Genomic DNA, 21,011 nt, shown 5'->3' with positions numbered 1-21,011 from the left:
CCTATCCTCTCACCAGTTTACCATTCAAGATCTCGCTGCAAGCATTTAAGTACTTAGGAATTCATGTAACTAAGAATTACTCTCAACTCTTTAAAGTTAATTCTACTCCTTGACCAGCTGAATCAGGACTTACAGCGTTGGTCCATGCTGCCACTTTCTTTAGCAGGCAGGATCAGCTGTATCAAGATGAATGTTTTGCCGAAATTCTTGTGCCTATTTCAGTGTTTACCAGTGTTTATCCCAAAACATTTTTTTAGGACACTCGATGCTTCAGTTTTTCACTTCATATGGAACAAAAAACCTCCTAGAATACGAAAGAGTATCCTGCAGAAAAGTAAAGAAATGGGAGGGCTTGCCATGCCAAATTTCTTGTGCTATTATCGGTCTGCTAATATTCGTACAATGCTATTCTGGAGCAATGTGAGCTGTGAGACTCCCAAATGGCTACCAATAGAGGAAGCCTCATGTAGCTCTGTTTCCTTGTATTCTCTTTTATGCCTCCCTCCTGCAACTTCTCCTATAACTTACACTAACAATATAATTGTTAAGAACTGCCTCAGAATATGGGCTCAGACTATGCAACATTTTGGGATCCAGAGAATACCTCTTTTATCACCACTAAACTCTAATCCTCTTTTTCCACCTTCGCTCATTGATGATACTTTTTCAGTGTGGAAAAGCCATGGGCTTTTTTCTGTGAAAGATCTATACTTAGATGGTACTTTTGCCTCATTTGCTCAATTATCTTCAAATTTTAACTTACCTGCTGTCCACTTTTGTAGATTCCTACAAGTTAGAGACTTTATTTGTCATCGTGTCCCAGGTTTTCCAATAATCCCGCCCCCAACATGGTTGATCAACTGCTAGAAATCAGTCCCACTCCAAAGGGTACAATATCAAAATATACAATCTCTTAATGTCCGATCTGTCTCCTGGGCTTGGCCATCTTCAGGCTACTTGGTCTGATGAGCTTAATATAGAAATTGACAATGAAATGTGGCAAACTATTCTAGAACGCATTCACACCTCATCAATTTGTGCCCGACACAGAATAATTCAGTGTAAAGTCGTCCATAGAGTACACTGGTCCAAAAGCAAACTGGCTCGAATATTTCCGGACGTGGATTCAAGTTGTGTGAAGTGTGGTTTGGGTCCAGCCACTCTCAGCCATATGTTTTGGACTTGTTCCTCTTTATCTCAATTTTGGAAATCTACTTTTGACTCACTCTCTGTAATCACCTCGACCACAGTACAACCCTCTCCACTCATTGCTTTATTTGGTGTCCTCCCCAAAAACCAGTTGCTGTCACCCCATCATGCTGACCTTGTGGCCTTCCTCACACTACTGCTAGGGCGATTATACTGATGCATTGGAAGAATCCTCTCCCACCCACACACTCTCATTGGATAAAAGATGCACTTTCATTCATAAAACTGGAAAAAATTAGGCATACTCTCAAAGGCTCTGAATTTACATTCTCAAGAATTTGGTCACCATTTCTGGACCATGTTAAGTCTTTGACATTCGAGTGATGCTCCCCTTACTTCCAAGTTGTAATGGCAAACACCCATTATAGAAGTTTTATAACAATTTTCGTAGCACAGAATACATTAAGCCATTTAGGTGCCCCGTCTTAGTTGTTTTCTGGTTAATTTATATTTTATCTACTTTATGTTACCTCTGTTTGTTTATTTTATTATTATTTATTTATTTATTTATTTTTTTAGTTTCCTACCCTTTATCCACGTACTTATGGAACTAATTGCAAGGTTTTGTTTGTGTGCCTTGTTTTATTTTTGGTTCTTGTTTTGTCATTTATTGGTTTGTGCCCATTCTCAAAAGTACTGTCTCAAGTATGACTTGAATGTCTATGTATGTTGCTTATTGTTTTGTAAAAATTTGAAATTAAAAAAAAAAAAAAAAAAAGAAAGAAATAAAATTACTTTTATCTTTACGGGAAAAAAATGGTAATATTTTGTGTTTTTGCAGTGAATCCTGACATCGACTTTCTCAGGAATGTCTGACTTTTGTTTCTCATGATTTACAATAAATTGCTTAAAATTTTATGTTTAGTTTAATTACTTCAGTCTTAGTATCACATTAGCTTAGTTGTCCTGGGGGTTGCAACACTGAGGGCTGCGGGCCGTTACCATGGCGATCCGGGTCGGGGCCCATGGGGCAACGCGGCCGGAAGGAACTGGCCGCCATATTTTATCTTAGGATCCATATGCACCACATTTAGTGATTGTTGTTGTGATATTTCTGCCACTCCGACAGAATAAATAATTCGGTTTTCCTCCGTCTCTTTTAGCTTTTGCATCCTTGTATAAACACAGAGGCACACACATACGAATGCAGCTTGTTTTAAAAAGACGTGATATTTACAAAACAAAACATAACAAATATAGTCATTTGTTACAACTATGGTTACATTAAGATCTAAAATATCCAAACAACCTGTCTCCATGGAAACAGTACTGCATGCATCATAACAAGTTTCCAGATCTGTTAAAATAAAATAGATTTTACATTAAAGTGAAACTTTCTGGTGCACAGAAGAATAAAGTCTGTAATTGGCCTAATCAAATGGATGAATGTTTTAAAAAAATACATAGAGAGTTAAATGTTTATGGAGCTGTAATCCTTTGAACAATGTTACCATGGAAACCATAAGAGCATCTGTCAAATGTAAATATTATGACAAAGACAATCTGAAGAGGCGGCTCAAAGAAATTGTAAGTAAAGGCTTATTTCATTATCTCATATATTTGTAATAATTCATACTGATGTTTAATAATTCACTTTACAAAATGTAGAATCATGTCATTACTAAAACTTCAACATGTGAAGCAGAAATCATCCCTCTGTTTCATGAATCTCATTTATTTCTGTTAAAAGTGCTGGAAGTTTACAAAGCATCTGTTTAAATGAATAGTTAGTTTATGAAAACTTTCTAAATGAAAAACAGAAATGAAAACTTTTCAGACAACGTATTTAATCCTGGCTGACATAAAGCAGGAAGTTAAGACGGTTTTAAAATCTTAATGTGTGAAATCAGGTCGTCTCTAATAAATATCTGGTTTCAACTACATCTGGAACTGCTGCCACTGCTGCACAAATATCCTAAATTCAATTTTACATGTTATGAATGTTTGTTTTACGTAGGACTGAAATGGAGAAACTTTGCCAGGAAGAGAAGGCATCACTGGAAGAGGTTAGTTATTAAAACTTGTGGGAACTAAGTGCTACTTTTTTGTTTTTAATAGTCTTTCTGCTTTTACTTTGAATGTTCTCTCTGTGCATGAATGGGATTTCTCTGGGTACTCTGGCTTCATGCCAAACCTCAAAAACATGACATTTATTTTCATTTGGGTTTTCTGAATTGCTATAAGTATGAGTGTGTGTGTGTGTGTGTGTGTGTGTGTGTGTGTGTGTGTGTGGGTGTGTGTGTGTGTGTGTGTGTGTTTATATGTGTGTGTATATGTGTGTGTTTGTTGGTCCTTTATGTCTCTTTGTCGCCTGGTGACCTGACCTAACAAAACCCAAATCTTTATGTTTTCTTACAAAAGAGATCTGAAACCTTTATAGTCTAAAGAACCATTTTTGCCTTCAGTCCAGATAAAAAACAACAACAAAACATTTTTAGAGCCACAAATGTTTCCTGAAATATTTTGATAAAAATCTAACTAAGTAACTAATTAAGTAAAATTACAGGATAGTTTTCAACTGAATGACAAGAAAAACAGATTATAAAATACTAAGCTAGAACTTTTCTTGTCCTTCTGTTGTGGAAATTCAATGCAATTGTTCTGTTGTATATTACTGGTGACTGTGGCTCTGTGGGTAGAGTAGCTGTTTTGTGATCAGAAGGTTGTAGGTTCAATTCTGGGTTCCTTCTCTTACATGTTGATGTACCCCTGGGCAAGGCATTTACCCCCTACTGATGTATAAATGTGAGAGTTTGAATGGGTGGATGTGACTCCAGTGTAAAGCACTTTGAGTGGTCAAAATGATTGGAAAAGATCTAAATAAGTTCAGTCATTTACCGTTTTATTAAAATGTACTTTTGTCATTATGTCTAGACTAAAAGACAGTCGGTTGGTTTTTCTGCATTTTTAACTAAATTATTAGGAGCCATTATAAAATGTCCAAAGAGCCACTCGTGGGGCCACAGGTTCCAGACCTCTAGTCCACCTGAGAGAAAGGCAAATTTATACTTTTGTATTTGATTAAGCTAAACGGGGAGATGTGTTAGGATGCTTTTAAACTTTGCAAAGCAATAAAGCTGTTGACTATCAAAGTGTTTGTGTATCATATTTACTGTTGGTTATAATTACTGTACTTCCCTTCATAGAACCAAACCTGCACAAACCCAGGAGAACATGATGATGAAGCCTCAGTTGGTCCCAGTGATGGACAGCAGGTTCAGCCCAGCCAGAGGCTGCAGAAACAACACCGTTGTGACACGTGTCTGAAACATTTCAGATGGAAGAGGTATCTGAAAATTCATCAACGCATTCACACTGGAGAGAAGCCCTATCTCTGTGACCAGTGTGGAAAGGCTTTCATTCAGAAGGGTTCTTTTAACAGCCATCAGCGAATCCACACTGGTGAAAAGCCTTATAAATGTGATCAGTGTGAGAAGAGATTCAATCGTTCCTCACATCTGAAGTGTCATCAGCGAATCCACACTGGTGAAAAGCCTTTTAGATGTGATCAGTGTGAGAAGAGATTCAATCAATCCTCAAGTCTGAAGTGTCATCAGCGAATCCACACTGGTGAAAAGCCTTATAAATGTGATCAGTGTGAGAAGACATTCAAAGATTCCTCTGGGCTGAAGCAACATCAGCGAAACCACACTGGTGAAAAGCCTTATAGATGTGATCAGTGTGAGAAGAGATTCAATCAATCCTCAAGTCTGAAGTGTCATCAGCGAATCCACACTGGTGAAAAGCCCTATCTCTGTGACCAGTGTGGAAAGGCTTTCATTCGGAAGGGTGATTTTAACAGCCATCAGCGAATCCACACTGGTGAAAAGCCTTATAAATGTGATCAGTGTGAGAAGAGATTCAATCAATCCTCAAGTCTGAAGTGTCATCAGCGAATCCACACTGGTGAAAAGCCTTATAAATGTGATCAGTGTGAGAAGAGATTCAAAGATTCCTCAAGTCTGAAGCGTCATCAGCGAATCCACACTGGTGAAAAGTCCTGATCCACATAAGACAGCAGCAACATCTGGAATGTGAGGGAATTTCTTTGTCTCTTCCTTTCTTCTATCGCTATGGCGACAACAGTCGATGCTGTCAGTAACATTTATATCAATAATAATAACAAGCATGCAAACAAATTGTCATGTCGTCCTTTTGTTGTAGCAAAAACAAAGATGCTGTCAGGATCTGGGGTTGTTTGAGTTTGGTTTTGTAATTTTGGCATATTTGGTGTTCCTTAGATTTTTCTATTTTTGCCTTGTTTTCCACCACCACCGACTGAAAGGCCCCCGTTAGTTTTTAACCGTGTTGGTGGAACAACCAAAACATTCAGACTTTGAGAACGAAGACCATGAGCAGCAGAATATTTAGTTAAAATCTGACAAACGTAATCAGGAGCCTGGTCTTGTAATGTTCTGTATGTCAGCAGAAGTACTTTAAAACAAATCTTAAAATCACCTGGAAGCCAGTGGAGTGAAAATGGAACAGGAGAGATACGACAGAATTTATTGGATGTGGTGAGAAGTCTGGTTGCTGCGTTCTGTATTGATTGCAAAGGTGAAATTGAGGATTTATCCCGAAAGTTGAAAATAGCATTGCAGTATTCCTGAGGAGATGACATGAAAGCATGAATGATTTTCTCCAGGTCAACTCTGGAGACCATTTGTCTAATCTTAGAAATGTTTGTGAAATGAAAGAAATAAGAACGGGAAGCAGCCTTAATGTGAGTCGAAGCCATTTGATTCATCATAATCATCCAACCTTTCTCATCCAAACAGGAACCTGAACTGGGAATGCATATCATATTAATACATGACTGTGCTGCATAAACTCCTGTACCTGAGTGGCCCTTAGAGGATCAATTTGAACTGGAAGAAATGAAGGAAACAAGATGTGGAAATGATATTCATGACGGCTTGTGTTCACAGCAGGAATGTGTGTATTTTATCAGCTGTCATCTGATTTATGGGTTATTTAAATCACTTTATATATATTTATATCAGCCGTCATGCCGCCCAGCAATGGCCCAGTCAAAGTCTGAGACGTCTCCTTTCTTCCTCTTTCTGAGGTTTTGAATTCCAGCTTATCTTCCTCACCACATCCAGAAACCTACATGCTTTTATTTGCATTTGGCTGGAAACTAGAGGTGGGCGGATAGATGCAAAATACTGATATATATATATATATATATATATATATATATATATATATATATATATATATATATATATATATATATATATATATATATATATATATATATATCTAGATATATATATCTAGATATATATATGTAGGCTATGTATTTTTTGCATCTCTGGTTAGCTACGGAAGAAAATATGTGTATGCATATTTTTATATAAATGTATATATCATGTGAATGTTTTCTAAGTGCTTTTCTAAAAGTTGGCCTTCTTGATTAATCTACATATAATTATAAAAATTACACACTTTTGATTATAAAAATGTGATCACTACCCCATTCTAATATACACAATCACTGGCTCAAAAGCAATTCATATTTTCTTTGATAACTAGTATAAATGTTTTATATAAAAATTATTGGTTGCATTGCATCTTATGGCTTTTTCTTTTACCAGTTCCACAATTTGAAATAGAAATTGTTTTTATTCAAACTTCAGCAGTTTTCTAGCTGTTTTGCAGAAACAGTGACATCAATGTATGACATCACACTCTTCTCTGTGACATCACAAAGCTGCATTCCTGTATTCCATGTAACCATTTGCTCTTCAGATGAACATTTTGCAGAATAGACAGAGCAAGTAGAAGGATTTTTTCTGAACAAGTGTTGAACTCAATAAGGCAATTCCTAACGTATAAATACAGGACAATATTTAACATTTAATGGATTTGTCCACTCAGAAACAAGCAAAAATGAATCAAAACAGTAAGTTGTCATCTTCTGACTCTGAGAACGAGGAGAGAGTGCAACTCTGTTCAAACCCCTTAGAGCTAGAGACACAGAAACTTCGTGTCATCTTGAATCAAATCAGCATAATGGCTGCTGAGAAACAGTCTCTCCTTAAAGCAATCGAAGAGCTGAAGATACGAATTGCGAACATCAAACTTAAACAAGAAAAGCAACTTCAGGAGAAAGACAAAGAATTGCAAAAACTGTTGGCTGTAAATAAGACCCTACAGAAGACGGTCGTTACCCTGGAGCGCAAAGTGGAACAGCTAATCAAAAAGCTGAAAGAGAAACAGCAGGAGGAAATGAAGCAACAACAGAACCTGCAGCAGAACCAGGAGCTGCAAAACCAGCAGCAGAACCAGGAGCCATTGGAAGAGGATATCCAGGAAGAAAGCCATCCGGGTTCAGAGCAGCCACAGAGGCAGCCGTCTATCTTCAGACGTGTGATCAAAGGAATCACCAATACGTTTCTGAAGATGTACAGAGAAGGCACACTCAGATACTGGGTTGATTATTGGTATATCTAAATAAATTACTCAGGAACAAAAGGATAAATTTAGCGTAAATGATTATAGCACATAATGAAGAGCAATTAGTGGGTTTGATGAAAAGTATGGCTTTGTGTGTGCAACAGGCGCAGTTTATATAATCACAATTAAATTTTGACTATCATGACAGTTGTGGTATTAATGGATGATGTTTATAGTTTGTTGGGTTTCTTGAACGAAAACCTACTTGAAAACAATTGAATCACAGTATATCTGTGACTAAAATTCTCAATTGTGTTAATACACAAATTCAGGTCCAGCTTAACAATGGTGTTACAAAATAGACTCAGAAGGCAATAACATCTAACACCAACACAAAATTTTGACTCAGAAGCATTTTGAAGATTATTTAAGCTGCTTTATTTAATCGGTTGCTTCTAATTTTTGGGTTTACAATAAATGATGAAGCTGTTTCTCCAGAAAGGCAACATACGTATATGTATGAATACATATACGTATGTACATATACATATACATATACATATACATATACATATACATATACATATACATATACATATACATAAACATATATGTATAGTTATATGTTTATGTATATGTATACATATATACATACAAATATTTACTTATACATATAACTTTGTGCATTTACATACACATATACATATACATATATACTTATATGCATATACATATAAGCATATGTACATAAATATATAGACATATATATTATATATCACATATATGTGTACATATATATATATATACACGTATATATACGTATACGTACATATGTATATATGTATATACATATACACCTATATATAGGTGTATATATAGGTATACGTATATACATATATACGTATATATATATATATACATATATACATATATATATATATATATATATATATATATATATATATATATATATATATATATATATATATTTATATGTATATATGTATATACATAAACACGTATATACGTATACAGTTAGCTGCCTAGCCCATAATTGTTACATTTGTTACTCCTGTATGATTAAAATCAAAGCCATATTAAAACTTGTATCATGCAAGCTAATTACAAAGCGCTAATGCTAGTAGGTATGTTGGCTTAGGATTGATGAAGCTTTGGGTTCCAGGTTGTTGTTTTGTGGGGCCTCACATGAAAATCTGTTCAAGGCCCCAAAAGGCTTGTGCAGGCCCTGTTTGAGATTATTTTAGGAGATTTTGAAAATTATACAGATAAATGTCAATAATAGCCTTTAAATGATAATCTTAATGACCTGATGAGGTTAACATGTGGCCTGTGTTCATTGTGACTCTTTTGCGTGTTTTTACAATGCTGGTGTGACATCGACAGGACAACAACGTGTGTTTAAGGCGTCACACTTCACTACTGCACTGTGATTAACCACAGCTAAATCTGTTCTTGAATGCAGCAGTTTAATGACAGGGTTTATATTTACAGTGTTTATTTTCATCATGTGCGTAGCGCTAAGCTTATACCACTCTGTTGTTCTACTGTTCCGGGTTTAATTACACACAGCCCAGATAAAATAACACGGCCCTCATTCATTCTGCAAAAACAGGGCTCGTAAGGCTTTCACAACACAAAACACTGAGATTTAGCTGATAGAAAAATTCTTGAGTACACAACATATTGACAGTATGAGGAATTAAGGTTTTTTTTTGTCCTAAAAATGTTTCTCAGTTAGACTTTATAAAAATAAGACTTTGACACGATCAGACTGTTACATCTAGCTAAATCTCATCAGTTGATTATTTCCTTGTAAGTCAACTTTTGCATAAACAATATAAACACAGTTCAAAATTACAGTATTTTTCAAACTATAAGGCACACCGGATTATAAGACGCAGTATCAGTGAACGGATCTATTTTCATATATAAGACGCAACGTGTTATAAGGCGCATAAAGCGAAACAAAATGCGGAAGTCAGACAGGTCAGACTTTATTTCCGTTCTCTGCCTCAAACGGGTCGATCCTGACAGCAGCCATTTTGGGTGTTTTTCTCTTACACATTAGTCAAGAGTGACTCCATATTTAGCTTTTTGTTGGTCTGGAAGCCATGGATCCGCTCTGCTTTGCGCTACATTTGCCTACCAGGTTGGCATGGATCACTTCCAGTTCAGACTTGTGGATACTGTGTACCGGAAGTTGTTTATGCTAACCATACCTATTGATACTCACCCTTTGCCATGAGGGTGCATTAAATCCTGCAAAGTACATCAAAACAACTGAATACTGAATAAAAAATATAGAATTGCTTTTATTGAGTTGATTTCAGCTAAATAATCTTGGTGTTGTGCAGAAAAGGATTTACCGGTAAACAAAATTTGTCATTTTGTTTGGAAATATGAATAATCTTCCCTCTGACCATTTTATTGTTGCAATTTCAAACCTTCCCCTTTATATGACATAAGTGACCCAAACTTCTTTTCTTTTTAAAAATTTTAATGTTAGATGTTTGCTTGCTGTTTCACTTTATAGCGTCCAATTTTAAGTCTTTGTCAGAAGTAACATAATTATTAAAGGATTTAAATTGTGCAAGAGCTCATAAAATGTTTAGTTAAACACAGCTGTGCAGTAACGTCCACACACATATCTAATGTGACTGTTATTGTTCACCTCAGCTGACCTGACATGTTGTGTTACTTATATAAGCTCTTATTCCCAGAGGTAACGTCTCTAACCTGGTTGCCACTAAAGCTGTACATTTTATTTTTTTCAGTCTTTCTGACTTTCAGGAGAGCAGAGTGCAGATCTGGGCAGAAACCTGGAAGAACTCCTCCTTTGGTCTTTTGACAGAAACTTAATTGCACGATTGCTTTAACCGCCAATATCAGGGTTTTTTAAACGACACGTTTCAAAGAATGTCAGTTTCTAGAGAAACCTTTCAGTATGAGAGGTCGAGGTCCAACTGGGTCTCTGAGGATGAGAAACAAGCCAACCTGTTTTTAGGATTTCTCTGACATCCCTTTTCTGCATCTGTCATCAAAAACAAAACTGCTACCAACAAATGTAACTCTATAAAGCGCCGGGCAATCCTTTTATGGACTGGACTTTGCACAAAATCATTTTTAGATAAAAGAATGAGTTGATTTAGGGCCTCTGTCACTTTAAAGCCAAGGAAGCTGCTGCTGGCCTCGCCCCCAACTCAACGCTTACACGCACATGTGAAAATGGTTGCACAATTATACAACCGTACATCTTTGAAAAGCATTAATAGAGCCTCCTGCACAACCAGTAAGTGGTGTCTGGTTGTGCAGAAAGCAAAGCATTTTGTTTATTCCAGCAGCCGTTGCACGGTGGATACAGCGGTCAAACCAGCTGATCAAACAGGCTGGAATTCAGCTCGGGTTGCTATGGTGACGGGCTGGGCTCGGGTTGCTTGGTAACAGTGAAGTTACCAAGCACTGGTAACTTCACCAGTGTGAAAACAGACACCAAAAAACATCAACTTACTTCAGAAAACGGACTGACTGTTTTTTCTTTGAGCACTTGGTCTGTTTACATGAGCAGTTGAGACCCAAACTGATTGTTTTTCGCCTTTTCTATTCTCAAACTGAAGTTACGCGTGACAGAAAATCTGATCAAAAAGTTTCTTTTATTTCAGTCAGATGATTAAAAAAATACACAATCTGAGAAAAAAAAATCAAGACTTTCCAAAAAATAAAATCTTCATCAAACAGAAAATTGAACAAATCAATAAAACCGATTTAATTGCAGCAGTGACTTCATGCATTATATTTTAGATAATTTTATTTTGGAGAAAGCAGGGACATTTTTTGAGGAACTTTCTCTAAGGAATCAACACCTTAATGTGGTGGAGGCTTCAAGTTCCCCTCCAATCCTGGATGGTTTCCAGTAGCAAAAAGATTGTGTTAAGCCCATTAATTATTTTAACAAAGGGCGTGATTACTTTTCACAGCTAAGTGCAGAAAGCCAGGACTTGCAAATCCACACTGCATGTATTCTTATTAAGTTTCATCCGTCTACTCTGCTGTGTCTCTGTGAAAGTTTGAGATTAGCTGTAAAATAAAGCCTTTTTTTCTGTTTTTCTTTTCTTTTTGTTTTTTTACCTTTGACTCTGTGGGGAATTGTTTTGAACTGTAAGCTTGGATGGGTGCCCACATGTTGGTCTCGCTGGCTGAGCGCAGATGGGGCCCTGAGCAGGGGCAGAGTGACACGATGCTTTCAGCAACAGTCACAAAGATCCAGAACGGCTCCAGTCCACAACTACAAACAAACAAAGATGAGGATTGTCTGTGGTGTGAACTAGTTTTGTCAAAGTGTTGCCTCGCGCTAAAAGCAGAATGACCTACTCCTGGATAATAGTCAAAGTTTTTCTCAGCTTGATCAAAACAGCAGGGCTTTTTTTAGATTAAAAAGGGAAAATCAGCAAACTTTGGAACTCCAACTAAGTATCCAACTTTCCGATATAAAGCAACAAAGAACTTACAGTATTGCAATTTTTGCTTTTGTAGAACTGTGTGGAAAAACTGTGTGACAAGAGCTTTTAGTGACTCCTGGACGCTGTTGAAAAGTGCAGCTGAAGCAGCATGAGCTGCAACCTCCTGCTCTCCCCACGCAGCAGCTCTGCACACAAACAAGTCCAGAAAGCATAAGAGAATCGTGAGCAATTTTGCTGCCTTTGTGGAGAGCAGAAAGATATCTGTTCTGACACTTGGGTGTCAGATGCAGCAGGAAAACTGAAGAAAAAAAGCTGCGAGACGGAGAAATCTCACTCTCTACTCTGTGAAGCCGCGCTAGGACGAGATGCTAACATCCATGTTTACGTTACAAATCACCCCCAGGATTTATTATTAGGAAGTCCTTTCAACAGTTCAGACATATCAGTGTATTGGTGCCAGAGGTGTGAGAGGAAATGTCAAATAAGAGGATTCAGCAGAGAAATGTCAGGATCTTATGGAAAAAATGTAACAGCACATGATGCTCTGCAAAAGCATTCATGACATTTGTAGCTTTCTCACAACAGACCAACATAAAGCAGTTTTAAAAAGAAGAAAACAAACACTGAAAAGTGTGGCATGCTTCTGTACTCATCTCCCTTTATGCTGAAGCCCCTAAATTAAATACGTTTCAGCAGAAAGAGGGACTTCATAACATTGTTTTACAGCTTGACGTCCGCCAGGGGGCGGTAGAGGGGCATCAGAAAGTTGGAGGGAAGATCAGAACTTTTTTAATCATAAGTTTTTAGTTCTGCTTTTTTACATATAAAATCTCATCTGTTTTTAGTCATTTTTATTATAAAATGTAAGTTAAAATAACTTATTGAAATCTGACTGATTGGCTCCTATTTATATTCATCAAGCTAAAAGAGACAAAATTAAGTAAGAAAAAATACATCATTAAGTCATCAATCAATCAATCAATCAATCAATCAAATTTTATTTGTATATCACATTTCAGCATCAAGGCATTTCAAAGTGCTTTACATCAAATCAAACACAGAAACACAATGCAACATAGACTCAACACTCAAAACGTGACATTAAGTCAGATTCCATCATTAAATTTCTAATTGATTACGTTTCAAATACAATCCTAAACAGGTGGGTTTTTAGTCGAGTTTGCATCCATAAAAGGTTTTCCTGTTACACTCCTGCATCGTTATATGGAACAAAATACCTGTTGCTATTTTTATTCCCACTCATTCTCACAATCACACAGTTTAAAACCATGTAAACAGCCTTTCAAAGGGCTTCCGGCACATTAACTACATCTGTCATGACAGAAATAAATCCTAAATTAAATAGTTAAATAGTGTATTCACAAGATGCAATTAATTTATTATGTCATTAAATCATAATACAAACTGATTACAGCTGATTTTGAATTAAAATATTTAATATTTTAATCATTTATTTACTTTAATTGTAAATTTAATTTTGTATTAATTTAATTTTTGGCCCTTTTGGCTCTCCATACAAGGTGAGGTTTGTTGTTATAAAATTAAAGGTTTCTGAGAATTGCCGGTCAACAGGTGTTGGTTTTTTAATTTATTTTTATATTTTTTTTATTGTTTAAGATGTATTTCTGTGTTCAGTGCATTTCTCTGTTTATTATTATTATTATTATTATTATTATTATTATTATTATTATTATTATTATTATTATTATTATTATTATTATTATTATTATTATTATTATTATTGTTGTTGTTGTTGTTGTTTTTGTTGTTGTTGTTGTTGTTGTTCAAATGGTGTTGCTATATTAGCGTTTAGTTTTTTTAGTTTTCTTCTGAGTTAAAACAAAAAGTGTCTGGTAAACTTTGTCACATTATTCTGATGTTTAGCATGAAAAGCTTTAAAGAATAAAACTTTTCACATGTCTGTTAATCTCACAATGTAAATTATTTTATTTTGGTGTTTATTTGTTACAGATACAATAAACAAAGATCAATTCAATCAGTATTTTTTTTGTCATATCCATTTCGTAACATCCGTCTCTAGAAGGACTTGGTTCAAATGAAAAGTTTAAAATCAATATTAAATACAATAAAAAGAGATGCAAAATAATGAATTTAAAACTTCTGAATCAAAATAATTAAAATATTTAAAAATGAGTACAGTTGTCTTTACCCAGTCCTTAAGGCTTTAGGTGAATGTTTAATGTGAGTTATTGTCTTATCAGGAGGTGGTAGTGAGTTCCACAGTTTATCACTCTTAAATTAAAAACGGATCTAAAAAGTTCTCAGCATGCCAGCATCACTTTAAACGCTTTTTACTTTAAATTTGTTGAACTTAGAGGGAAAAGGACACATTAAAAATCCTGACTCATCGATATTTGCAGCCTTTTATCTCCTCCAAAAGCAGCAGATTTAGGATTTTTGATTAAAGGATTCACTTTAAGCTCTGCCTGATTTCTGTGAGCAGACGTCAAAGTTTGTAATGTGAAAGAGGGGAAATTAACGTAAAAAGGTTTAATAAATAAAAAGATGTGCCTTATTGTGGTGCATGAACATAATTTCCTTCCCTTTTCACTGTGAAGAGAGGGAAGCGTGGCGCGCTGCCACATTAGATTATCCTTTACTTCACACTTCCTGCAGGCATGCTGCCGTCTGCAGAGCAACACAGGCTGGAGGAACGTTGAATTTGTCATCACAGAACTGAGACAAAAGTAATGAGGTTCGGCCGTTCCCCGTCTCCCTCTGTCAGCAGAACAAATACAGAATTTACTTTGACATAATTTTAGAAAAAGTGAGTAAAAGTGTTGGGTAATGTTATTAAAATATAAGAGAAAGGAAACATCTTGGTTGCTACATGCCTTCATAGTTCCTCCCAGATTATTTTATTGGATACTAAAATTTAAGATTTTGTATAATGTTTGTCATATTTAAAGAAATTAATCGATATTTTCCTTAAATGAAATCAGGATCCAGATTATGATGCTGGGAAAATTCAAATCAAGTCAAGCAAAGAGATTCACACAAAAATGCAAAAACAGAAAATCTTATGAAATGTTTTGGGTCTAATTTTAAATTGAACTTTGTTGACACTCTTGAAATAAGAAAAGCCTAACTTAAAGTAAAATGTCTTGTTCCACTAGCAGATTATTTCTCTTATAACTAAAAAGTCAAATTATTGAGTTAAAACAAGCTCATCCATCTTTCAGAAAAGCTAATTGAGTTAGTCTCGTCATATTTCAGGTTTATTTGCGCTATAAACTAGAATGAAATTATTTGCTAAGAATTTGATTTTGCAGTGTGTAAGTGATAACATGTACAGTCAACTAAAATTTACAGAATGAGAACAAATAGTGTGCAGTTTTAAAAATGACACTCAAATTAAAAAGTGCAACTGAGTCAGATCACTTTTTAAAAAATGTTCATAATGTGTTTTGGACATTTAAAGAGACAAACTAGTTACAATACAGCATATTGTATTGCTAATCAGTCCATCCACAGTGGCGCTTTTTATTATTTCTATCTGCAATCAGAGAGAGGTGAAGCGCTGCAAAAACACAAATATTTCAAAATATTTCAATTTTTTTATTTATTTTTTAATTTTTTAAATATTTATCTAATATTTATTTTTTAGCTTCAAACTATAGTGCTGTAAGAAACATTTGATTTTCTCTCTTCGTCCTGATGGTGAATCTGCCGGAAGCGGAGGAGTTTCTGTGTTTTGTTGATGGATCTGGGTTTCAGCCGTAGCTATGATGGTTCTGCTCCGATCCGTTGGGTTGAAAATCAGATCCTGGATACAAGCAGCAGAAGCAAGACGAGCAATAAAGCGGCAGGTTGGTCCAATCTGTGACTGAGCACAATCTGCTCATCTTTCCATTTTTACTACAATAAGCTTTATTTATTTATGCCTTTTACCAGCAGAAAAAAATCTATTTCATTTTATAGTTACCTTGAAACACCCGTCAGCTGAAATGTTTTCGATGCGTTTGGACACTATTACCAATTTTCTCAGAGTTAGAGCTCAGAAACTAATAAAGACAAGAATCAATTTGAGCTAAGTGTTTAGGATCCGTTTCAGGAAGACAGATTGAAGTTCTCGCCGCTCTCACACGTCTTGTTTTGAAGAAAGAAAATATGTCTTCCTACTGATTCAGTTTAATGTTTGTCTGGCAGTAAACGCCGTGATCCTTCTGACCGAAAATAGTGAGTATCTATTAACGGTGGTCAAAGAAAGGTAAACCAGCAAAAGAGCCAGAGTTTGTATGGGAGGGAAGGCAGACCTGTGTGCTACAAACCAAATATTTAGCTACCAACCTAAATATTTAGCTAGAAACTAATTAATTAGCAAATATAACTGAAGATAAATATGTAGTTTGCAAGCTACATACGTACCCACAAACCAAATATTTGGCTCCAAATCAAATATTTAGATAGCACGTTAAATACTCAGTTTTAAACTATGTGTATTTAGCTGCAAATCAAACATTAATTTAGCAAGCTAAACATTTAGTTGAAGCTAAAAATTTAGTTTATCATCTAGTAGGGAGATCAGTTTAAAGATCTAAGGCTGCCGTTGCCTTCAATCCAGTCTCCATGGCTGGATGGACAGTCGGGGGCATCATGAGGTTCACAGTAACATTATTTTCAGATTATTTTCAGCACAAAAGCCTCAGTCACAGCTTCTCTTCACTAAAAAGCAGAATCTTTCTTCAAGGTCTCTTTCCAAATGGAGTCAGAAACGGCTGAGAGTGCAGACACTTTCATTTTCAAAGCTTCAGGCTCCAGTAGAAATGTATGAAGCTGCATCGAGGCGTAGTTCAGCTAATCTGAATGTTACTACCAGTTAAAACGATTAACAGTCTCCATAAACATCCAGCCATGTCTTCCTCTGGGGCTCAGGGAAAAATCCTCTGAACTGCTGACTCAGCAGCTTTTACAGAAACATTAATTAGTCGAGTAAATTAAGCCGACGTCCCTTTGAATCACGGCCGAGGCGCTCAGTTCGTGCTTGAGCTTTTTTTGGGTTTCACTCCAATGTCATTACAGCTGTAACACATAAAGGGGCAGTGTTATGTAAAATAGACTCTTTTTTTAGCTATCCATCCATCTGTTACTCCAGAAACGTACTGCTACGCTCCCAAAGCTGTAAGAGAGATATATAGGCACCCTTCTGTCAAAATTTAATCGGGGAGTGATTGATGAGTGATTAATGACCCTAATTAATTCCTTTTAATTTCCGGTCACACGATGCCCCCCCACCCTCCAGGATCTTCATGACCTCAGCTTGCTTAACACGTGTGACACTATATTCCCGGTAATTTCAATTCAACCAATAGAAACAGAGATAGGCTCTGAGTTTTATGAGTAATACAATTAAAATATGAAAAACACAATAAGTGTTAGATAATCAAGAATAATATAAAAAATAGTATATTTAAATAGAATGTTGTAATTAACTCTGGTTTTGCTCACCTAGCCGTCCGTATTTGTGTGTGTCCAGAAAGAACAGTGGACAGGGAGAAGAGTGACCTTAGAACATGACCCTCACGATGTCTTGGACTTGTGAATACCATGCTCCAACCAACTGAGCTAACCTGCCACACATAATGGGGAGTTTTCATCGATATAAAAAAACCTACATGATCTTACTACAATGTACATTTGAGTAAAGAGCTCATGTTCTAATGTTTTTCCAAAATCAATGAGCATAATGGTTAAATATACAGCCTCCTGCTATTTTGAAGAGTTGATTTCATTAAAACTTTTTGTTTCAGTTGGCCAGTGGGGGAATTGAACCCATGACCTGAGCATGAAAAGTAACCTACTCTGACCAGTTGAGCTAACCAGCCACACACAATGGTGAGTTTTCATTAAATGTTAGAAAAACTTACATGATCTTGACAAAAGGTGAAATTCTAAAGTTAACACACTCCAACCAAATGAGCTAACCAGCCACATATAATAATTTGTCTTCGTCAATATAAGGAAAACATACATGATTTTTCCACAATGAAGATTTGAGTAAAGAGCTCATATTCTAATGTTTTTCAAAATCAATGAACATAATGGTTAAATATACAGCATCCTGCTATTGTGAAGAGTTGATTTCATTCTAACTTTATTTCCATTGGTCAGTGTGGGATTTGAACCCATGACCTTGGCTTTATCAGTACCACGCTCCAACCAACTGAGCTAACCAGCCACACGTAAACATGTGTCTTCGTCAATATAAGGAAAACATACATGATTTTTCCACAATGAAGATTTGAGTAAAGAGCTCATATGCTAATGATTTTCAAAACCAATGAGCATAATGGTTAAATATACAGCCTCCTGCTATTTTGAAGAGTTGATTTCGTTAAAACTTTATTTCAATTGACCACAGTGGGTATTGAACCCATGACCTGAGCATTATAAGTACCCTACTCTGACCAGTTGAGCTAAACAGCCACACGTAATGGTGAGCTAACCAGCCACACGTAATGGTGAGTTTTCATTAAATGTTACAAAAACTTACATGATCTTGACAAAAGCTGTGAAATTCTAAAGTTTTTCAAGATCAACAAGAATTATGGTATAATTTAAAGGTTCATATAATTTTGAAGAGTTCACTTTTTGAAACACTTTACGTTTCCATTGGTCAGTGTGGGAATTGAACCCATGACCTTGGCTTCATCAGTACCATGCTCCAACCAACAGAGCTAACCAGCCACACATAATCACAAGTCTTTGTGAATAAAAGAAAAAGAAACATGATTTTAGCACAAGGAAGATTTCAAGAATACTGTTATGTTTTTCAAAATCAACATGCTTAAAGGTGTATTTTTCAGCAATATTTTATTTTGAAGTGTTGATTTTATTTTCCACCTTTTTATATTGAAGTATTGATTTTATTTTCCAACCTTTTTGATTTTTGAAGTGTTGATTTTATTTTCCACCTTTTTTATTTTGAAGTATTGATTTTATTTTCCACCTTTTTATATTGAAGTATTGATTTTATTTTCCACCTTTTTTATTTTGAAGTATTGATTTTATTTTCAACCATTTTTGTTTCTTAGTTTTGTTTTTGTTTTACACCCTTTTTAGTTTTGAAGTATTGTTTGTCTGAAAGACTTTAGATTTTCATTGAGCAGTATGGGGATTGAACCATTTACCTCAGGGTTATTAGCACCACACCTCGTCCAGCTGAGCTAATGTCAGCTGGACAGTTTTCCTAAATACATGGTAACTCATAATGCTGAGTTTCCATGGATTTCATAGAACTAACATGACCTTACCACAATGTAGATTTGAGTAAAGAGCCAATTTTCTAATGATTTTCAAAATCAATGAGGATAATGGTTAAAAATACAGCCTCCTGCTATTTTAAAGTACTGATTTCATTAAAACTTTTTATTTCAGTTGGCCAGTGGGGGAATTGAACCCATGACCTGAGCATGAAAAGTACCCTACTCTGACCAGTTGAGCTAACCAGCCACACACAATGGTGAGTTTTCGTTAAATGTTAGAAAAACTTACATGATCTTGACAAAAGATGTGAAATTCTAAAGTTTTTCAAGATCAACAAGAATTATGGTTTAATTTAAAACATCATGCTATTTTGAAGTGTTGACTTTTAGAAACACTTTATGTTTCCATTGGCAAGTGTGTGAATCAAACCCATGACCTTGACTTTATCAGTACCACGCTCCAACCAACTGAGCTAACCAGCCACACATAATCATGTGTCTTCGTCAATATAAGAAAAACGTACATGATTTTACCACAATGAAGATTTGAGTAAAGAGCTCATATTCTAATGATTTTCAAAACCAATGAGCATAATGGTTTAATATACAGCCTCCTGCTATTTTGAAGAGTTGATTTTGTTAAAACTTTATTTCAATTGGCCACAGTGGGTATTGAACCCATGACCTGAGCATTATAAGTACCCTACTCTGACCAGTTGAGCTAACCAGCCACACGTAATGGTGAGCTAACCAGCCACACATAATGGTGAGCTTTCGTTAAATGTTAGAAAACCTTACATGATCTTGACAAAAGCTGTGAAATTCTAAAGTTTTTCAAAATAAATATGAATTATGGTTTAATTTAAAGTTTCCTGTAATTTTTAGATTTGACTTTGTGAAAAACTTTATGTTTCCATTGGTCAGTGTGGGATTCGAACCCATGACCTTGGCTTTATCAATATCACGCTCCAACCAACTGAGCTAACCAGCCACACATAATCACAAGTCTTTGTGAATAAAAGAAAAAGAAACATGATTTTAGCACAAGGAAGATTTCAAGAATACTGTTATGTTTTTCAAAATCAACATGCTTAAAGGTGTATTTTTCAGCAATATTTTATTTTGAAGTGTTGATTTTATTTTCCACCTTTTTATATTGAAGTATTGATTTTATTTTCCAACCTTTTTGATTTTTGAAGTGTTGATTTTATTTTCCACCTTTTTTATTTTGAAGTATTGATTTTATTTTCAACCATTATTGTTTCTTAGTTTTGTTTTTGTTTTACACCCTTTTTAGTTTTGAAGTATTGTTTGTCTGAAAGACTTTAGATTTTCATTGAGCAGTATGGGGATTGAACCATTTACCTCAGGGTTATTAGCACCACACCTCGTCCAGCTGAGCTAATGTCAGCTGGACAGTTTTCCTAAATACATGGTAACTCATAATGCTGAGTTTCCATGGATTTCATAGAACTAACATGACCTTACCACAATGTAGATTTGAGTAAAGAGCTAATTTTCTAATGATTTTCAAAATCAATGAGGATAATGGTTAAAAATACAGCCTCCTGCTATTTTATAGTGCTGATTTCATTAAAACTTTTTATTTCAGTTGGCCAGTGGGGGAATTGAACCCATGACCTAAGAATGAAAAGTACCCTACTCTGACCAGTTG

The 21,011-nt window shown here is 35.5% G+C and overlaps 1 protein-coding gene and 1 non-coding gene across 5 annotated transcripts; one reads left to right on the top strand and one right to left on the bottom strand.

Annotated features, from left to right (window-relative positions):
- Positions 1–2,635: 2,635 nt before the first annotated feature.
- LOC122828628 (zinc finger protein 239-like) lies at positions 2,636–5,348 on the top strand. Of its 4 annotated transcripts, none has more exons than XM_044112373.1 (4): positions 2,636–2,736; positions 3,167–3,215; positions 4,356–4,611; positions 4,948–5,348. In XM_044112373.1, exons 2-4 carry the CDS (start codon positions 3,174–3,176, stop codon positions 5,211–5,213), a joined length of 564 nt encoding a protein of 187 aa, XP_043968308.1. In that variant the 5' UTR covers positions 2,636–2,736; positions 3,167–3,173; the 3' UTR covers positions 5,214–5,348. The 4 variants fall into 4 exon arrangements, with proteins under 4 accessions (XP_043968308.1, XP_043968307.1, XP_043968304.1 ...); XM_044112372.1 differs by having other exon boundaries at positions 4,780–5,348; XM_044112371.1 differs by having other exon boundaries at positions 2,637–2,736; positions 4,356–4,970; positions 5,139–5,348.
- A 12,887-nt stretch (positions 5,349–18,235) lies between these two features.
- Positions 18,236–18,309, bottom strand: trnai-gau. Its single transcript has one exon. It is a non-coding gene; the product is annotated as a tRNA-Ile (tRNA).
- Between the last annotated feature and the right edge of the window lie 2,702 nt (positions 18,310–21,011).

This window comes from Gambusia affinis, linkage group LG03, assembly GCF_019740435.1.
Source record: "Gambusia affinis linkage group LG03, SWU_Gaff_1.0, whole genome shotgun sequence".
NCBI lineage: Eukaryota > Metazoa > Chordata > Actinopteri > Cyprinodontiformes > Poeciliidae > Gambusia > Gambusia affinis.
The sequence above is the reverse complement of the archived record's forward strand: the minus strand, read 5'-3'. Positions and strand labels throughout refer to the sequence as shown.